This window comes from Ranitomeya variabilis, chromosome 3 (genome assembly GCF_051348905.1).
Source record: "Ranitomeya variabilis isolate aRanVar5 chromosome 3, aRanVar5.hap1, whole genome shotgun sequence".
Taxonomy (NCBI): Eukaryota; Metazoa; Chordata; class Amphibia; order Anura; family Dendrobatidae; genus Ranitomeya; species Ranitomeya variabilis.
Window position 1 is genome coordinate 787,269,531 of NC_135234.1, and position 22,284 is coordinate 787,291,814.

The 22,284-nt window shown below is 47.8% G+C and overlaps 1 protein-coding gene across 3 annotated transcripts in view; it reads right to left on the bottom strand.

Annotated features, from left to right (window-relative positions):
• Positions 1–22,284, bottom strand: part of LOC143817529 (aldehyde dehydrogenase family 3 member B1-like) — a 333,041-nt gene that overhangs the window by 293,247 nt on the left and 17,510 nt on the right. For all 3 annotated transcript variants that reach the window (XM_077299016.1, XM_077299017.1, XM_077299018.1), the window contains exon 2: positions 177–351. In XM_077299016.1, the coding sequence (XP_077155131.1) occupies positions 177–335 (159 nt within the window). In that variant the 5' untranslated portion in view covers positions 336–351. The remainder of the gene's footprint in view (positions 1–176; positions 352–22,284) is intronic.

A 22,284-nucleotide genomic window follows, 5' to 3' on the forward strand; every position in this document is an offset into this window, starting at 1 on the left:
CACTGTGTGGCATCATTATATTGTGCACATATGAGTAGAATATGAACTTTATGGTCACACAGTTATTTTCTCACTGTATATATTATGGCACTAAGAGGCGGTATCTATATACTGTGTATGGCATCATTAAAAACTTCAATGAAGTCAACGTGGACATTGCGATGTATCGACCTCACCTTATTCAGATCTTTCTTCAGACTTTCCATTATTTGGCTCCTATTTTCTTCTAGAAATTTCCTCAGAGCTTCCAGCTGTGATATCCGGAATTCTAGGGACCTTGTTTTTCCCTCCCTAAAGCTGCGCCTCAGGTGATTGATGGTGTCGTCGTAGGACATTGTTTAACCGCTGGACCTGACAGAAGATAATGAAAATTACATTGAGAAATTGTGTATGATAATAGGAAAGACTGTGGTAGAATGTCAAAGATATTTGCAGCAGTCCATACTCCATAGTGATATCTGCCCTACAGTCCACACCCCATAGTGATATCTGCCCTACAGTCCACACCCCATAGTGATATGTGCCCTACAGTCCATACTCCATAGTGATGTCTGCCCTACAGTCCACACCCCATAGTGATATCTGCCCTACAGTCCATATCCCATAGTGATATCTGCCCTACAGTCCATACTCCATAGTGATATCTGCCCTACAGTCCATACTCCATAGTGATATCTGCCCTACAGTCCACACCCCAGAGTGATATCTGCCCTACAGTCCATACCCCATAGTGATATCTGCCCTACAGTCCATACCCCATAGTGATATCTGCCCTACAGTCCATACTCCATAGTGATGTCTGCCCTACAGTCCACACCCCATAGTGATATCTGCCCTACAGTCCATATCCCATAGTGATATCTGCCCTACAGTCCATACTCCATAGTGATATCTGCCCTACAGTCCACACCCCATAGTGATATCTTCCCTACAATCCACACCCCATAGTGATAGCTGCCCTACAGTCCACACCCCATAGTGATATCTGCCCTACAGTCCATACTCCATAGTGATATCAGCCCTACAGTCCATACTCCATAGTGATATCTGCCCTACAGTCCACACCCCAGAGTGATATCTGCCCTACAGTCCATATCCCATAGTGATATCTGCCCTACAGTCCATACTCCATAGTGATATCTGCCCTACAGTCCATACTCCATAGTGATATCTGCCCTACAGTCCACACCCCAGAGTGATATCTGCCCTACAGTCCATACTCCATAGTGATATCTGCCCTACAGTCCACACCCCAGAGTGATATCTGCCCTACAGTCCATACCCCATAGTGATATCTGCCCTACAGTCCACACCCCATAGTGATATCTGCCCTACAGTCCATATCCCATAGTGATATCTGCCCTACAGTCCATACTCCATAGTGATATCTGCCCTACAGTCCACACCCCATAGTGATATCTTCCCTACAATCCACACCCCATAGTGATAGCTGCCCTACAGTCCACACCCCATAGTGATATCTGCCCTACAGTCCATACTCCATAGTGATATCTGCCCTACAGTCCACACCCCATAGTGATATCTGCCCTACAGTCCATATCCCATAGTGATATCTGCCCTACAGTCCACACCCCATAGTGATATCTGCCCTACAGTCCACACCCCAAAGTGATATCTGCCCTACAGTCCACACCCCATAGTGATATCTGCCCTACAGTCCATACTCCATAGTGATATCTGCCCTACAGTCCACACCCCATAATGATATCTGCCCTACAGTCCACACCCCATAGGAATATCTGCCCTACAGTCCACACCCCATAATGATATCTGCCCTACAGTCCACACCCCATAGTGATATCTGCCCTACAGTCCACACCCCATAGTGATATCTGCCCTACAGTCCACACCCCATAGTGATATCTGCCCTACAGTTCACACCCCATAGTGATATCTGCCCTACAGTCCATACTCCATAGTGATATCTGCCCTACAGTCCATATCCCATAGTGATATCTGCCCTACAGTCCATACTCCATAGTGATATCTGCCCTGCAGTCCACACCCCATAGTGATATCTGCCCTACAGTCCACACCCCATAGTGATATCTGCCCTACAGTCCACACCCCATAGTGATATCTGCCCTACAGTCCACACCCCATAGTGATATCTGCCCTACAGTCCATACTCCATAGTGATATCTGCCCTACAGTTCACACCCCATAGTGATATCTGCCCTACAGTCCATACTCCATAGTGATATCTGCCCTACAGTCCATATCCCATAGTGATATCTGCCCTACAGTCCATACTCCATAGTGATATCTGCCCTGCAGTCCACACCCCATAGTGATATCTGCCCTACAGTCCACACCCCATAGTGATATCTGCCCTACAGTCCACACCCCATAGTGATATCTGCCCTACAGTCCACACCCCATAGTGATATCTGCCCTACAGTCCACACTCCATAGTGATATCTGCCCTACAGTCCACACCCCATAGTGATATCTGCCCTACAGTCCACACCCCATAGTGATATCTGCCCTACAGTCCATACTCCATAGTGATATCTGCCCTACAGTCCACACCCCATAGTGATATCTGCCCTACAGTCCACACCCCAAAGTGATATCTGCCCTACAGTCCACACCCCATAGTGATATCTGCCCTACAGTCCACACCCCATAGTGATATCTGCCCTACAGTCCATACTCCATAGTGATATCTGCCCTACAGTCCACACCCCATAGTGATATCTGCCCTACAGTCCATACTCCATAGTGATATCTGCCCTACAGTCCACACCCCATAATGATATCTGCCCTACAGTCCACACCCCATAGGGATATCTGCCCTACAGTCCACACCCCATAATGATATCTGCCCTACAGTCCACACCCCAAAGTGATATCTGCCCTACAGTCCACACCCCATAGTGATATCTGCCCTACAGTCCACACCCCATAGTGATATCTGCCCTACAGTCCATACTCCATAGTGATATCTGCCCTACAGTCCACACCCCATAATGATATCTGCCCTACAGTCCACACCCCATAGGGATATCTGCCCTACAGTCCACACCCCATAATGATATCTTCCCTACAGTCCACACCCCATAGTGATATCTGCCCTACAGTCCACACCCCATAATGATATCTGCCCTACAGTCCACACCCCATAGTGATATCTGCCCTACAGTCCACACCCCATAGTGATATCTGCCCTACAGTCCATACTCCATAGTGATATCAGCTCTACAGTCCATACCCCATAATGATATCTTCCCTACAGTCCACACCCCATAGGGATATCTGCCCTACAGTCCACACCCCATAATGATATCTGCCCTACAGTCCACACCCCATAGTGATATCTGCCCTACAGTCCACACCCCATAGTGATATCTGCCCTACAGTCCATACTCCATAGTGATATCAGCTCTACAGTCCATACCCCATAGTGATATCTGCCCTACAGTCCACACCCCATAGTGATATCTGCCCTACAGTCCACACCTCAAAGTGATATCTGCCCTACAGTCCATACTCCATGGTGATATCTGCCCTACAGTCCACACCCCATAGTGATATCTGCCCTACAGCCCATACTCCATAGTGATATCTGCCCTACAATCCACACCCCATAGTGATATCTGCCCTACAGTCCATACTCCATAGTGATATCTGCCCTACAGTCCATATCCCATAGTGATATCTGCCCTACAGTCCACACCCCATAGTGATATCTGCCCTACAGTCCACACCCCATAGTGATATCTGCCCTACAGTCCACACCCCATAGTGATATCTGCCCTACAGTCCACACCCCATAGTGATATCTGCCCTACAGTCCATACTCCATAGTGATATCTGCCCTACGGTCCACACCCCATAGTGATATCTGCCCTACAGTCCATACCCCATAGTTATATCTGCCCTACAGTTCACACCCCATAGTGATATCTGCCCTACAGTTCACATCCCATAGTGATAATTGCCCTACAGTCCACACCCCATGCTGATATCTTCCCTACAGTCCACACCCCATAGTGATATCTGCCCTACAGTCCACACCCCATAGTGATATCTGCCCTACAGTCCATACACCATAGTTATATCTGCCCTACAGTTCACACCCCATAGTGATATCTGCCCTACAGTTCACATCCCATAGTGATAATTGCCCTACAGTCCACACCCCATGCTGATATCTTCCCTACAGTCCACACCCCATAGTGATATCTGCCCTACAGTACATACTCCATAGTGATATCTGCCCTACAGTCCACACCCCATAGTGATATCTGCCCTACAGTCCATACTCCATAGTGATATCTGCCCTACAGTCCACACCCCATAGTGATATCTGCCCTACAGTCCACACCCCATAGCGATATCTGCCCTACAGTCCATACTCCATAGTGATATCTGCCCTACAGTCCACACCCCATAGTGATATCTGCCCTACAGTCCATACTCCATAGTGATATCTGCCCTACAATCCACACCCCATAGTGATAGCTGCCCTGCAGTCCACACCCCATAGTGATAGCTGCCCTGCAGTCCACACCCCATAGTGATATCTGCCCTACAGTCCATACTCCATAGTGATATTTGCCCTACAGTCCACACCCCATAGTGATATCTGCCCTACAGTCCATACTCCATAGTGATATCTGCCCTACAATCCACACCCCATAGTGATATCTGCCCTACAGTCCATACTCCATAGTGATACCTGCCCTACAGTCCATATCCCATAGTGATATCTGCCCTACAGTCCATACTCCATAGTGATATCAGCCCTACAGTCCATACTCCATAGTGATATCAGCCCTACAGTCCACACCCCATAGTGATAGCTGCCCTGCAGTCCACACCCCATAGTGATATCTGCCCTACATTAAACACCCCATAGTGATATCTGCCCTACTGTCCACACCCCATAGTGATATCTGCCCTACAGTCCACACCCCATAGTGATATCTGCCCTACAGTCCACACCCCATAGTGATATCTGCCCTACAGTCCACACCCCATAGTGATATCTGCTGTTATGGTTCTCAATGGCAAGAGAACATAGCCCAGCAAACATAAGAACTAGCTCTTGGAAAGATGGAAACTAAACTGACCATGAACTAAACCTGCCGCACAACTAACAGTAGCCGGGTAGCGTTTGCCTACGTTTTATCCCTAGACGCCCAGCGCCGGCCGGAGGACTAACTAATCCTGGCAGAGGAAAATATAGTCCTGGCTCACCTCTAGAGAAATTTCCCCGAAAGGCAGACAGAGGCCCCCACATATATTGGCGGTGATTTTAGATGAAATGACAAACGTAGTATGAAAATAGGTTTAGCAAAATTGAGGTCCGCTTACTAGATAGCAGGAAGACAGAAAGGGCACTTTCATGGTCAGCTGAAAACCCTATCAAAATACCATCCTGAAATTACTTTAAGACTCTAGTATTAACTCATAACATCAGAGTGGCAATTTCAGATCACAAGAGCTTTCCAGACACAGAAACGAAACTACAGCTGTGAACTGGAACAAAATGCAAAAACAAACGAGGACTAAAGTCCAACTTAGCTGGAAGTTGTCTAGCAGCAGGAACATGCACAGAAAGGCTTCTGATTACAATGTTGACCGGCATGGAAGTGACAGAGGAGCAAGGCTAAATAGCGACTCCCACATCCTGATGGGAACAGGTGAACAGAGGGGATGATGCACACCAGTTCAATTCCACCAGTGGCCACCGGGGGAGCCCAAAATCCAATTTCACAACAGTACCCCCCCCCTCAAGGAGGGGGCACCGAACCCTCACCAGAACCACCAGGGCGATCGGATGAGCCCTATGAAAGGCACGGACCAGATCGGAGGCATGAACATCAGAGGCAGTCACCCAAGAATTATCCTCCTGACCGTATCCCTTCCATTTGACCAGATACTGGAGTTTCCGTCTGGAAACACGGGAGTCCAAGATTTTTTCCACAACGTACTCCAACTCGCCCTCAACCAACACCGGAGCAGGAGGCTCAACGGTAGGCACAACCGGTACCTCATACCTGCGCAATAATGACCGATGAAAAACATTATGAATAGAAAAAGATGCAGGGAGGTCCAAACGGAAGGACACAGGGTTAAGAATCTCCAATATCCTGTACGGGCCGATGAACCGAGGCTTAAACTTGGGAGAAGAAACCCTCATAGGGACAAAACGAGAAGACAACCACACCAAGTCCCCAACACAAAGCCGAGGACCAACCCGACGCCGGCGGTTGGCAAAAAGCTGAGTCTTCTCCTGGGACAACTTCAAATTGTCCACTACCTGCCCCCAAATCTGATGCAACCTCTCCACCACAGCATCCACTCCAGGACAATCCGAAGATTCCACCTGACCAGAAGAAAATCGAGGATGAAACCCTGAATTACAGAAAAAGGGAGACACCAAGGTGGCAGAGCTGGCCCGATTATTGAGGGCAAACTCCGCTAAAGGCAAAAAAGCAACCCAATCATCCTGATCTGCAGACACAAAACACCTCAAATATGTCTCCAAGGTCTGATTCGTCCGCTCGGTCTGGCCATTAGTCTGAGGATGGAAAGCAGACGAGAAAGACAAATCTATGCCCATCCTAGCACAGAATGCTCGCTAAAATCTAGACACGAATTGGGTACCTCTGTCAGAAACGATATTCTCCGGAATACCATGCAAACGGACCACATTTTGAAAAAACAGAGGAACCAACTCGGAAGAAGAAGGCAACTTAGGCAGGGGAACCAAATGGACCATCTTAGAGAAACGATCACACACCACCCAAATGACAGACATCTTCTGAGAAACAGGAAGATCCGAAATAAAATCCATCGAGATGTGCGTCCAGGGCCTCTTCGGAATAGGCAAGGGCAACAACAATCCACTAGCCCGAGAACAACAAGGCTTGGCCCGAGCACAAACGTCACAAGACTGCACGAAGCCTCGCACATCTCGAGACAGGGAAGGCCACCAGAAGGACCTTGCCACCAAATCCCTGGTACCAAAGATTCCAGGATGACCTGCCAACGCAGAAGAATGAACCTCAGAAATGACTTTACTGGTCCAATCATCAGGAACAAACAGTCTACCAGGTGGGCAACGATCAGGTCTATCCGCCTGAAACTCCTGCAAGACCCGCCGCAGGTCTGGAGAAACGGCAGACAATATCACTCCATCCTTAAGGATACCTGTAGGTTCAGAATTACCAGGGGAGTCAGGCTCAAAACTCCTAGAAAGGGCATCCGCCTTAACATTCTTAGAACCCGGCAGGTAGGACACCACAAAATTAAACCGAGAGAAAAACAACGACCAGCGTGCCTGTCTAGGATTCAGGCGTCTGGCGGACTCAAGATAAATTAAATTTTTGTGGTCAGTCAATACCACCACCTGATGTCTAGCCCCCTCAAGCCAATGACGCCACTCCTCAAAAGCCCACTTCATGGCCAAAAGCTCCCGATTCCCAACATCATAATTCCGCTCGGCGGGCGAAAATTTACGCGAGAAAAAAGCACAAGGTCTCATCACGGAGCAATCTGAACTTCTCTGCGACAAAACCGCCCCAGCTCCGATTTCAGAAGCGTCGACCTCAACCTGAAAAGGAAGAGCAACATCAGGCTGACGCAACACAGGGGCGGAAGAAAAGCGGCGCTTAAGCTCCCGAAAGGCCTCCACAGCAGCAGGGGACCAATCAGCAACATCAGCACCCTTCTTAGTCAAATCAGTCAATGGTTTAACAACATCAGAAAAACCAGCAATAAATCGACGATAAAAGTTAGCAAAGCCCAAAAATTTCTGAAGACTCTTAAGAGAAGAGGGTTGCGTCCAATCACAAATAGCCTGAACCTTGACAGGATCCATCTCGATGGAAGAGGGGGAAAAAATATATCCCAAAAAGGAAATCTTTTGAACCCCAAAAACGCACTTAGAACCCTTCACACACAAAGAATTGGACCGCAAAACCTGAAAAACCCTCCTGACCTGCTGGACATGAGAGTCCCAGTCATCCGAAAAAATCAAAATATCATCCAGATACACAATCATAAATTTATCCAAATAATCACGGAAAATGTCATGCATAAAGGACTGAAAGACTGAAGGGGCATTTGAAAGACCAAAAGGCATCACCAAATACTCAAAGTGGCCCTCGGGCGTATTAAATGCGGTTTTCCACTCATCCCCCTGCTTAATTCGCACCAAATTATACGCCCCACGGAGATCTATCTTAGAGAACCACTTGGCCCCCTTTATGCGAGCAAACAAATCAGTCAGCAGTGGCAACGGATATTGATATTTAACCGTGATTTTATTCAAAAGCCGATAATCAATACACGGCCTCAAAGAGCCATCTTTTTTAGCCACAAAGAAAAAACCGGCTCCTAAGGGAGATGATGAAGGACGAATATGTCCCTTTTCCAAGGACTCCTTTATATATTCTCGCATAGCAGCATGTTCAGGCACAGACAGATTAAACAAACGACCCTTAGGGTATTTACTACCCGGAATCAAATCTATGGCACAATCGCACTCCCGGTGCGGAGGTAATGAACCAAGCTTAGGTTCTTCAAAAACGTCACGATATTCAGTCAAGAATTCAGGAATCTCAGAGGGAATAGATGATGAAATGGAAACCACAGGTACGTCCCCATGCGTCCCCTTACATCCCCAGCTTAACACAGACATAGCTTTCCAGTCAAGGACTGGGTTATGAGATTGCAGCCATGGCAATCCAAGCACCAACACATCATGTAGGTTATACAGCACAAGAAAGCGAATAATCTCCTGGTGATCCGGATTAATCCGCATAGTTACTTGTGTCCAGTATTGTGGTTTATTGCTAGCCAATGGGGTGGAGTCAATCCCCTTCAGGGGTATAGGAGTTTCAAGAGGCTCCAAATCATACCCACAGCGTTTGGCAAAGGACCAATCCATAAGACTCAAAGCGGCGCCAGAGTCGACATAGGCATCCGCGGTAATAGATGATAAAGAACAAATCAGGGTCACAGATAGAATAAACTTAGACTGTAAAGTGCCAATTGAAACAGACTTATCAAGCTTCTTAGTACGCTTAGAGCATGCTGATATAACGTGAGTTGAATCACCGCAATAGAAGCACAACCCATTTTTTCGTCTAAAATTCTGCCGTTCACTTCTGGACAGAATTCTATCACATTGCATATTCTCTGGCGTCTTCTCAGTAGACACCGCCAAATGGTGCACAGGTTTGCGCTCCCGCAGACGCCTATCGATCTGGATAGCCATTGTCATGGACTCATTCAGACCCGCAGGCACAGGGAACCCCACCATAACATCCTTAATGGCATCAGAGAGACCCTCTCTGAAATTCGCCGCCAGGGCGCACTCATTCCACTGAGTAAGCACAGCCCATTTACGAAATTTCTGGCAGTATATTTCAGCTTCGTCTTGCCCCTGAGATAGGGACATCAAGGCCTTTTCCGCCTGAAGTTCTGACTGGGGTTCCTCATAAAGCAACCCCAAGGCCAGAAAAAACGCATCCACATTGAGCAACGCAGGATCCCCTGGAGCCAATGCAAAAGCCCAATCCTGAGGGTCGCCCCGGAGCAAGGAAATCACAATCCTGACCTGCTGAGCAGGATCTCCAGCAGAGCGAGATTTCAGGGACAAAAACAACTTGCAATTATTTTTGAAATTTTGAAAGCAAGATCTATTCCCCGAGAAAAATTCAGGCAAAGGAATTCTAGGTTCAGATATAGGAACATGAACAACAAAATCTTGTAAATTTTGAACTTTCGTGGTGAGATTATTCAAACCTGCAGCTAAACTCTGAATATCCATTTTAATCAGGTGAACACAGAGCCATTCCAGGATTAGAAGGAGAGAGAGAGAGGAAGGCTGCAATATAGGCAGACTTGCAAGAGATTCAATTACAAGCACACTCAGAACTGAAGGGAAAAAAAAAAAAAAAAAAATCTTCAGCAGACTTCTCTTTTCTCTCCTTTCTCTGTCAATTAATTTAACCCTTTTGTGTCCGGTCAAACTGTTATGGTTCTCAATGGCAAGAGAACATAGCCCAGCAAACATAAGAACTAGCTCTTGGAAAGATGGAAACTAAACTGACCATGAACTAAACCTGCCGCACAACTAACAGTAGCCGGGTAGCGTTTGCCTACGTTTTATCCCTAGACGCCCAGCGCCGGCCGGAGGACTAACTAATCCTGGCAGAGGAAAATATAGTCCTGGCTCACCTCTAGAGAAATTTCCCCGAAAGGCAGACAGAGGCCCCCACATATATTGGCGGTGATTTTAGATGAAATGACAAACGTAGTATGAAAATAGGTTTAGCAAAATTGAGGTCCGCTTACTAGATAGCAGGAAGACAGAAAGGGCACTTTCATGGTCAGCTGAAAACCCTATCAAAATACCATCCTGAAATTACTTTAAGACTCTAGTATTAACTCATAACATCAGAGTGGCAATTTCAGATCACAAGAGCTTTCCAGACACAGAAACGAAACTACAGCTGTGAACTGGAACAAAATGCAAAAACAAACGAGGACTAAAGTCCAACTTAGCTGGAAGTTGTCTAGCAGCAGGAACATGCACAGAAAGGCTTCTGATTACAATGTTGACCGGCATGGAAGTGACAGAGGAGCAAGGCTAAATAGCGACTCCCACATCCTGATGGGAACAGGTGAACAGAGGGGATGATGCACACCAGTTCAATTCCACCAGTGGCCACCGGGGGAGCCCAAAATCCAATTTCACAACAATCTGCCCTACAGTCCACACCCCATAGTGATATCTGCCGTACAGTCCATATTCCATAGTGATATCTGCCCTGCCCTACAGTCCACACCCCATAGTGATATCTGCCCTACAGTCCACACCCCATAGTGATATCTGCCCTACAGTCCACACCCCATAGTGATATCTGCCCTACAGTCCACACTCCAGTGATATCTGCCCTACAGTCCACACCCCATAGTGATAGCTGCCCTGCAGTCCACACCCCATAGTGATATCTGCCCTACAGTCCATACCCCATAGTGATATCTGCCCTACAGTCCACACCCCATAGTGATATCTGTCCTACAGTCCACACCCCATAGTGATATCTTCCCTACAGTCCACACCCCATAGTGATATCTGCCCTACAGTCCATACTCCATAGTGATATCAGCTCTACAGTCCACACCCCATAGTGATAGCTGCCCTACAGTCCACACCCCATAGTGATATCTGCCCTACAATCCATAATCCATAGTGATATCTGCTCTACAGTCCACACCCCATAGTGATATCTGCCCTACAGCCCATATCCCATAGTGATATCTGCCCTACAGTCCATACTCCATAGTGATATCTGCCCTACAGTCCACACCCCATAGTGATATCTGCCCTACAGTCCATACTCCATAGTGATATCTGCCCTACAATCCACACCCCATAGTGATATCTGCCCTACAGTCCATACTCCATTGTGATATCTGCCCTACAGTCCATATCCCATAGTGATATCTGCCCTACAGTCCATAATCCATAGTGATATCAGCCCTACAGTCCATACTCCATAGTGATATCAGCCCTACAGTCCACACCCCATAGTGATAGCTGCCCTGCAGTCCACACCCCATAGTGATATCTGCCCTACATTACACACCCCATAGTGATATCTGCCCTACCCTACAGTCCACACCCCATAGTGATATCTGCCCTACAGTCCACACCCCATAGTGATATCTGCCCTACAGTCCACACCCCATAGTGATATCTGCCCTACAGTCTACACCCCATAGTGATATCTGCCCTACAGTCCACACCCCATAGTGATAGCTGCCCTGCAGTCCACACCCCATAGTGATAGCTGCCCTGCAGTCCACACCCCATAGTGATATCTGCCCTACAGTCCATACTCCATAGTGATATCTGCCCTACAGTCCATATCCCATAGTGATATCTGCCCTACAGTCCATATCCCATAGTGATATCTGCCCTACAGTCCACACCCCATAGTGATATCTGCCCTACAGTCCACACCCCATAGTGATATCTGCCCTACAGTCCACACCCCATAGTGATATCTGCCCTACAGTCCACACCCCATAGTGATATCTGCCCTACAGTCCATACTCCATAGTGATATCTGCCCTACGGTCCACACCCCATAGTGATATCTGCCCTACAGTCCATACCCCATAGTTATATCTGCCCTACAGTTCACACCCCATAGTGATATCTGCCCTACAGTTCACATCCCATAGTGATAATTGCCCTACAGTCCACACCCCATGCTGATATCTTCCCTACAGTCCACACCCCATAGTGATATCTGCCCTACAGTCCACACCCCATAGTGATATCTGCCCTACAGTCCACACCCCATAGTGATATCTGCCCTACAGTCCATACTCCATAGTGATATCTGCCCTACAGTCCACACCCCATAGTGATATCTGCCCTACAGTCCACACCCCATAGCGATATCTGCCCTACAGTCCATACTCCATAGTGATATCTGCCCTACAGTCCACACCCCATAGTGATATCTGCCCTACAGTCCATACTCCATAGTGATATCTGCCCTACAATCCACACCCCATAGTGATAGCTGCCCTGCAGTCCACACCCCATAGTGATAGCTGCCCTGCAGTCCACACCCCATAGTGATATCTGCCCTACAGTCCATACTCCATAGTGATATTTGCCCTACAGTCCACACCCCATAGTGATATCTGCCCTACAGTCCATACTCCATAGTGATATCTGCCCTACAATCCACACCCCATAGTGATATCTGCCCTACAGTCCATACTCCATAGTGATACCTGCCCTACAGTCCATATCCCATAGTGATATCTGCCCTACAGTCCATACTCCATAGTGATATCAGCCCTACAGTCCATACTCCATAGTGATATCAGCCCTACAGTCCACACCCCATAGTGATAGCTGCCCTGCAGTCCACACCCCATAGTGATATCTGCCCTACATTAAACACCCCATAGTGATATCTGCCCTACTGTCCAGACCCCATAGTGATATCTGCCCTACAGTCCACACCCCATAGTGATATCTGCCCTACAGTCCACACCCCATAGTGATATCTGCCCTACAGTCCACACCCCATAGTGATAGCTGCCCTGCAGTCCACACCCCATAGTGATAGCTGCCCTGCAGTCCACACCCCAAAGTGATATCTGCCCTACAGTCCATACCCCATAGTGATATCTGCCCTACAGTCCACACCCCATAGTGATATCTGCCCTACAGTCCACACCCCATAGTGATATCTTCCCTACAGTCCACACCCCATAGTGATATCTGCCCTACAGTCCACACTCCATAGTGATAACTGCCCTACAGTCCACACCCCATAGTGATATCTGCCCTACAGTCCATACTCCATAGTGATATCAGCTCTACAGTCCACACCCCATAGTGATATCTGCCCTACAGTCCATACTCCATAGTGATATCTGCCCTACAGTCCACACCCCATAGTGATATCTGCCCTACAGTCCATACTCCATAGTGATATCTGCCCTACAGTCCACACCCCATAGTGATATCTGCCCTACAGTCCACACCCCATAGTGATATCTGCCCTACAATCCATACTCCATAGTGATATCTGCCCTACAGTCCACACCCCATAGTGATATCTGCCCTACAATCCATACCCCATAGTGATATCTGCCCTACAGTCCATACTCCATAGTGATATCAGCTCTACAGTCCATACCCCATAGTGATATCTGCCCTACAGTCCACACCCCATAGTGATATCTGCCCTACAGTCCACACCTCAAAGTGATATCTGCCCTACAGTCCATACTCCATAGTGATATCTGCCCTACAGTCCACACCCCATAGTGATATCTGCCCTACAGCCCATACTCCATAGTGATATCTGCCCTACAATCCACACCCCATAGTGATATCTGCCCTACAGTCCATACTCCATAGTGATATCTGCCCTACAGTCCATATCCCATAGTGATATCTGCCCTACAGTCCACACCCCATAGTGATATCTGCCCTACAGTCCACACCCCATAGTGATATCTGCCCTACAGTCCACACCCCATAGTGATATCTGCCCTACAGTCCACACCCCATAGTGATATCTGCCCTACAGTCCATACTCCATAGTGATATCTGCCCTACGGTCCACACCCCATAGTGATATCTGCCCTACAGTCCATACCCCATAGTTATATCTGCCCTACAGTTCACACCCCATAGTGATATCTGCCCTACAGTTCACATCCCATAGTGATAATTGCCCTACAGTCCACACCCCATGCTGATATCTTCCCTACAGTCCACACCCCATAGTGATATCTGCCCTACAGTCCACACCCCATAGTGATATCTGCCCTACAGTCCACACCCCATAGTGATATCTGCCCTACAGTCCATACTCCATAGTGATATCTGCCCTACAGTCCACACCCCATAGTGATATCTGCCCTACAGTCCACACCCCATAGCGATATCTGCCCTACAGTCCATACTCCATAGTGATATCTGCCCTACAATCCACACCCCATAGTGATAGCTGCCCTGCAGTCCACACCCCATAGTGATAGCTGCCCTGCAGTCCACACCCCATAGTGATATCTGCCCTACAGTCCATACTCCATAGTGATATTTGCCCTACAGTCCACACCCCATAGTGATATCTGCCCTACAGTCCATACTCCATAGTGATATCTGCCCTACAATCCACACCCCATAGTGATATCTGCCCTACAGTCCATACTCCATAGTGATACCTGCCCTACAGTCCATATCCCATAGTGATATCTGCCCTACAGTCCATACTCCATAGTGATATCTGCCCTACAGTCCACACCCCATAGTGATATCTGCCCTACAGTCCATACTCCATAGTGATATCTGCCCTACAATCCACACCCCATAGTGATAGCTGCCCTGCAGTCCACACCCCATAGTGATAGCTGCCCTGCAGTCCACACCCCATAGTGATATCTGCCCTACAGTCCATACTCCATAGTGATATTTGCCCTACAGTCCACACCCCATAGTGATATCTGCCCTACAGTCCATACTCCATAGTGATATCTGCCCTACAATCCACACCCCATAGTGATATCTGCCCTACAGTCCATACTCCATAGTGATACCTGCCCTACAGTCCATATCCCATAGTGATATCTGCCCTACAGTCCATACTCCATAGTGATATCAGCCCTACAGTCCATACTCCATAGTGATATCAGCCCTACAGTCCACACCCCATAGTGATAGCTGCCCTGCAGTCCACACCCCATAGTGATATCTGCCCTACATTAAACACCCCATAGTGATATCTGCCCTACTGTCCAGACCCCATAGTGATATCTGCCCTACAGTCCACACCCCATAGTGATATCTGCCCTACAGTCCACACCCCATAGTGATAGCTGCCCTGCAGTCCACACCCCATAGTGATATCTGCCCTACAGTCCATACCCCATAGTGATATCTGCCCTACAGTCCACACCCCATAGTGATATCTTCCCTACAATCCACACCCCATAGTGATAGCTGCCCTACAGTCCACACCCCATAGTGATATCTGCCCTACATTACACACCCCATAGTGATATCTGCCCTACAGTCCACACCCCATAGTGATATCTGCCCTACAGTCCACACCCCATAGTGATATCTGCCCTACAGTCCACACCCCATAGTGATATCTGCCCTACAGTCCACACCCCATAGTGATATCTGCCGTACAGTCCATATTCCATAGTGATATCTGCCCTACAGTCCACACCCCATAGTGATATCTGCCCTACAGTCCACACCCCATAGTGATATCTGCCCTACAGTCCACACTCCAGTGATATCTGCCCTACAGTCCACACCCCATAGTGATAGCTACCCTGCAGTCCACACCCCATAGTGATATCTGCCCTACAGTCCATACCCCATAGTGATATCTGCCCTACAGTCCACACCCCATAGTGATATCTGTCCTACAGTCCACACCCCATAGTGATATCTTCCCTACAGTCCACACCCCATAGTGATATCTGCCCTACAGTCCATACTCCATAGTGATATCAGCTTTACAGTCCACACCCCATAGTGATATCTGCCCTACAGTCCACACCCCATAGTGATATCTGCCCTACAATCCATAATCCAGTGATATCTGCTCTACAGTCCACACCCCATAGTGATATCTGTCCTACAGCCCATATCCCATAGTGATATCTGCCCTACAGTCCATACTCCATAGTGATATCTGCCCTACAGTCCACACCCCATAGTGATATCTGCCCTACAGTCCATACTCCATAGTGATATCTGCCCTACAATCCACACCCCATAGTGATATCTGCCCTACAGTCCATACTCCATTGTGATATCTGCCCTACAGTCCATATCCCATAGTGATATCTGCCCTACAGTCCATACTCCATATTGATATCAGCCCTACAGTCCATACTCCATAGTGATATCAGCCCTACAGTCCACACCCCATAGTGATAGCTGCCCTGCAGTCCACACCCCATAGTGATATCTGCCCTACATTACACACCCCATAGTGATATCTGCCCTACAGTCCACACCCCATAGTGATATCTGCCCTACAGTCCACACCCCATAGTGATATCTGCCCTACAGTCCACACCCCATAGTGATATCTGCCCTACAGTCCACACCCCATAGTGATATCTGCCCTACAGTCCACACCCCATAGTGATAGCTGCCCTGCAGTCCACACCCCATAGTGATAGCTGCCCTGCAGTCCACACCCCAAAGTGATATCTGCCCTACAGTCCATACCCCATAGTGATATCTGCCCTACAGTCCACACCCCATAGTGATATCTGCCCTACAGTCCACACCCCATAGTGATATCTTCCCTACAGTCCACACTCCATAGTGATAACTGCCCTACAGTCCACACCCCATAGTGATATCTGCCCTACAGTCCATACTCCATAGTGATATCAGCTCTACAGTCCACACCCCATAGTGATATCTGCCCTACAGTCCATACTCCATAGTGATATCTGCCCTACAGTCCACACCCCATAGTGATATCTGCCCTACAGTCCATACTCCATAGTGATATCTGCCCTACAGTCCACACCCCATAGTGATATCTGCCCTACAGTCCACACCCCATAGTGATATCTGCCCTACAATCCATACTCCATAGTGATATCTGCCCTACAGTCCACACCCCATAGTGATATCTGCCCTACAATCCATACCCCATAGTGATATCTGCCATACAGTCCATATTCCATAGTGATATCTGCCCTACAGTCCACACCCCATAGTGATATCTGCCCTACAGTTCACACCCCATAGTGATATCTGCCCTACAGTCCATACTCCATAGTGATATCTGCCCTACAGTCCATACTCCATAGTGATATCTGCCCTACAGTCCATACTCCATAGTGATATCTGCCCTACAGTCCATACTCCATAGTGATATCTGCCCTACAGTCCATACCCCATAGTGATATCTGCCCTACAGTCCATACTCCATAGTGATATCTGCCCTACAGTCCATACTCCATAGTGATATCTGCCCTACAGTCCATACTCCATAGTGATATCTGCCGTACAGTCCATATTCCATAGTGATATCTGCCCTACAGTCCACACCCCATAGTGATATCTGCCCTACAGTCCATACTCCATAGTGATATCTGCCCTACAGTCCACACCCCATAGTGATATCTGCCGTACAGTCCATATTCCATAGTGATATCTGCCCTACAGTCCACACCCCATAGTGATATCTGCCCTACAGTCCACACCCCATAGTGATATCTGCCCTACAGTCCACACCCCATAGTGATATCTGCCCTACAGTCCACACCCCATAGTGATATCTGCCCTACAGTCCATACACCATAGTGATATCTGCCCTACAGTCCACACCCCATAGTGATATCTGCCGTACAGTCCACACCCCATAGTGATATCTGCCCTACAGTCCACATCCCATAGTGATATCTGCCCTACAGTCCATACTCCATAGTGATATCTGCCCTACAGTCCACACCCCATAGTGATATCTGCCCTACAGTCCACACCCCATAGTGATATCTGCCGTACAGTTCACACCCCATAGTGATATCTGCCCTACAGTACATACCCCATAGTGATATCTGCCCTACAGTCCACACCCCATAGTGATATCTGCCCTACAGTCCACACCCCATAGTGATATCTGCCCTACAGTCCACACCCCATAGTGATATCTGCCCTACAGTCCACACCCCATAGTGATATCTGCCCTACAGTCCACACCCCATAGTGATATCTGCCGTACAGTTCACACCCCATAGTGATATCTGCCCTACAGTACATACCCCATAGTGATATCTGCCCTACAGTCCACACCCCATAGTGATATCTGCCCTACAGTCCACACCCCATAGTGATATCTGCCCTACAGTCCACACCCCATAGTGATATCTGCCCTACAGTCCACATCCCATAGTGATATCTGCCCTACAGTCCACACCCCATAGTGATATCTGCCCTACAGTCCACACCCCATAGTGATATCTGCCCTACAGTACATACCCCATAGTGATATCTGCCCTACAGTCCACACCCCATAGTGATATCTGCCCTACAGTCCACACCCCATAGTGATATCTGCCCTACAGTCCACACCCCATAGTGATATCTGCCCTACAGTACATACCCCATAGTGATATCTGCCCTACAGTCCACACCCCATAGTGATATCTGCCCTACAGTCCACACTCCATAGTGATATCTGCCCTACAGTTCACATCCCATAGGGATATCTGCCCTACAGTCCATACTCCATAGTGATATCTGCCCTACAGTCCATACTCCATAGTGATATCTGCCCTACAGTCCATACTCCATAGTGATATCTGCCCTACAGTCCATACCGCATAGTGATATCTGCCCTACAGTCCACATCCCATAGTGATATCTGCCCTACAGTACATACCCCATAGTGATATCTGCCCTACAATCCACACCCCATAGTGATATCTGCCCTACAGTACATACCCCATAGTGATATCTGCCCTACAGTCCACACCCCATGGTGATATCTGCCCTACAGTTCACATCCCATAGTGATATCTGCCCTACAGTCCATACTCCAAAGTGATATCTGCCCTACAGTTCACATCCCATAGGGATATCTGCCCTACAGTCCATACTCCATAGTGATATCTGCCCTACAGTCCATACTCCATAGTGATATCTGCCCTACAGTCCATACTCCATAGTGATATCTGCCCTGCAGTCCACACCCCATAGTGATATCTGCCCTACAGTCCATACCGCATAGTGATATCTGCCCTACAGTCCACACCCCATAGTGATATCTGCCCTACAGTCCATACTCCATAGTGATAGCTGCCCTACACTCTACACCCCATAGTGATATCTGCCCTACAGCCCACACCCCATAGTGATAATTGCCCTACAATCCACACCCCATAGTGATATCTGCCCTACAGTCCAAACTCCATAGTGATATCTGCCCTACAGTCCACACCCCATAGTGATATCTGCCCTACAGTCCACACTCCATAGTGATATCTGCCCTACAGTTCACACCCCATAGTGATATCTGCCCTACAGCCCACACCCCATAGTGATAATTGCCCTACAATCCACACTCCATAGTGATATCTGCCCTACAGTCCATACTCCATAGTGATATCTGCCGTACAGTCCAAACTCCATAGTGATATCTGCTCTACAGTCCACACCCCATAGTGATATCTGCCCTACAGTCCACACTCCATAGTGATATCTGCCCTACAGTTCACACCCCATAGTGATATCTGCCCTACAGTCCACACTCCATAGTGATATCTGCCCTACAGTTCACATCCCATAGTGATATCTGCCCTACAGTTCACACCCCATAGTGATATCTGCCCTACAGTACATACCCCATAGTGATATCTGCCCTACAGTCCACACCCCATAGTGATATCTGCCCTACAGTCCACACCCCATAGTGATATCTGCCCTACAGTTCACATCCCATAGTGATATCTGCCCTACAGTCCATACTCCAAAGTGATATCTGCCCTACAGTTCACACCCCATAGTGATATCTGCCCTACAGTCCATACTCCATAGTGATATCTGCCCTACAGTCCATACTCCATAGTGATATCTGCCCTACAGTCCATATCCCATAGTGATATCTGCCCTACAGTCCACACCCCATAGTGATATCTGCCCTACAGTCCACACCCCATAGTGATATCTGCCCTACAGTCCACACTCCATAGTGATATCTGCCCTACAGTCCACACCCCATAGTGATATCTGCCCTACAGTCCACACTCCATAGTGATATCTGCCCTACAGTCCACACCCCATAGTGATATCTGCCCTACAGTCCACACTCCATAGTGATATCTGCCCTACAGTCCACACCCCATAGTGATATCTGCCCTACAGTCCATACTCCATAGTGATGTCTGCCCTACAGTGCACACCCCATAGTGATATCTGCCCTACAGTCCACACCCCATAGTGATATCTGACCTACAGTCCACACCCCATAATGATATCTGCCCTGCAGTCCGTATTCCATAGTGATATCAGCCCTACAGTCCACACCCCATAGTGATATCAGCCCTACAGTCCACACCCCATAGTGATATCTGCCCTACAGTCCACACTCCATAGTGATATCTGCCCTACAGTCCACACCCCATAGTGATATCTGCCCTACAGTCCATACTCCATAGTGATGTCTGCCCTACAGTGCACACCCCATAGTGATATCTGCCCTACAGTCCACACCCCATAGTGATATCTGACCTACAGTCCACACCCCATAATGATATCTGCCCTGCAGTCCGTATTCCATAGTGATATCTGCCCTACAATCCACACCCCAGTGATATCTGCCCTACAATCCACACCCCATAGTGATAGCTGCCCTGCAGTCCACACCCCATAGTGATATCTGCCCTACAGTCCACACCCCATAGTGATATCTGCCCTACAGTCCACATCCCATAGTGATATCTGCCCTACAGTCCACACCCCATAATGATATCTGCCCTGCAGTCCGTATTCCATAGTGATATCTGCCATACAATCCACACCCCATAGTGATAGCTGCCCTGCAGTCCACACCCCATAGTGATATCTGCCCTACAGTCCACACCCCATAGTGATATCTGCCCTACAATCCACACCCCATAGTGATATCAGCCCTACAGTCCACACCCCATAGTGATATCTGCCCTACAGTCCTCATTATATAGTGATATCCGCCCTACAGTCCTCAGTATATAATGATATCTGCCCTACAGTCCTCAGTATATAGTGATATCTGCCCTACAGTCCTCAGTATATAGTGATATCTGCCCTACAGTCCTCAGTATATAGTGATATCTGCCCTACAGTCCTCAGTATATAGTGATATCTGCCCTACAGTCCTCAGTATATAGTGATATCTGCCATACAGTCCTCAGTATATAGTGATATCTGCCCTACAGTCCTCAGTATATAATGATATCTGCCCTACAGTCCTCAGTATATAATGATATCTGCCCTACAGTCCTCAGTATATAGTGATATCTGCCCTACAGTCCTCAGTATATAGTGATATCTGCCCTACAGTCCTCAGTATATAGTGATATCTGCCCTACAGTCCTCAGTATATAGTGATATCTGCCCTACAGTCCTCAGTATATAGTGATATCTGTCCTACAGTCCTCAGTATATAGTGATATCTGCCCTACAGTCCTCAGTATATAATGATATCTGCCCTACAGTCCTCAGTATATAGCGATATCTGCCCTACAGTCCTCAGTATATAGTGATATCTGCCCTACAGTCCTCAGTATATAGTGATATCTGCCCTACAGTCCTCAGTATATAGTGATATCTGCCCTACAGTCCTCAGTATATAATGATATCTGCCCTACAATCCTCAGTATATAGTGATATCTGCCCTACAGTCCTCAGTATATAGTGATATCTGCCCTACAGTCCTCAGTATATAGTGATATCTGCCCTACAGTCCTCAGTATATAGTGATATCTGCCCTACAGTCCTCAGTATATAGTGATATCTGCCCTACAGTCCTCAGTATATAGTGATATCTGCCCTACAGTCCTCAGTATATAGTGATATCTGCCCTACAGTCCTCAGTATATAATGATATCTGTCCTAGTCCTCAGTATATAGTGATATCTGCCCTACAGTCCTCAGTATATAGTGATATCTGCCCTACAGTCCTCAGTATATAGTGATATCTGCCCTACAGTCCTCAGTATATAGTGATATCTGCC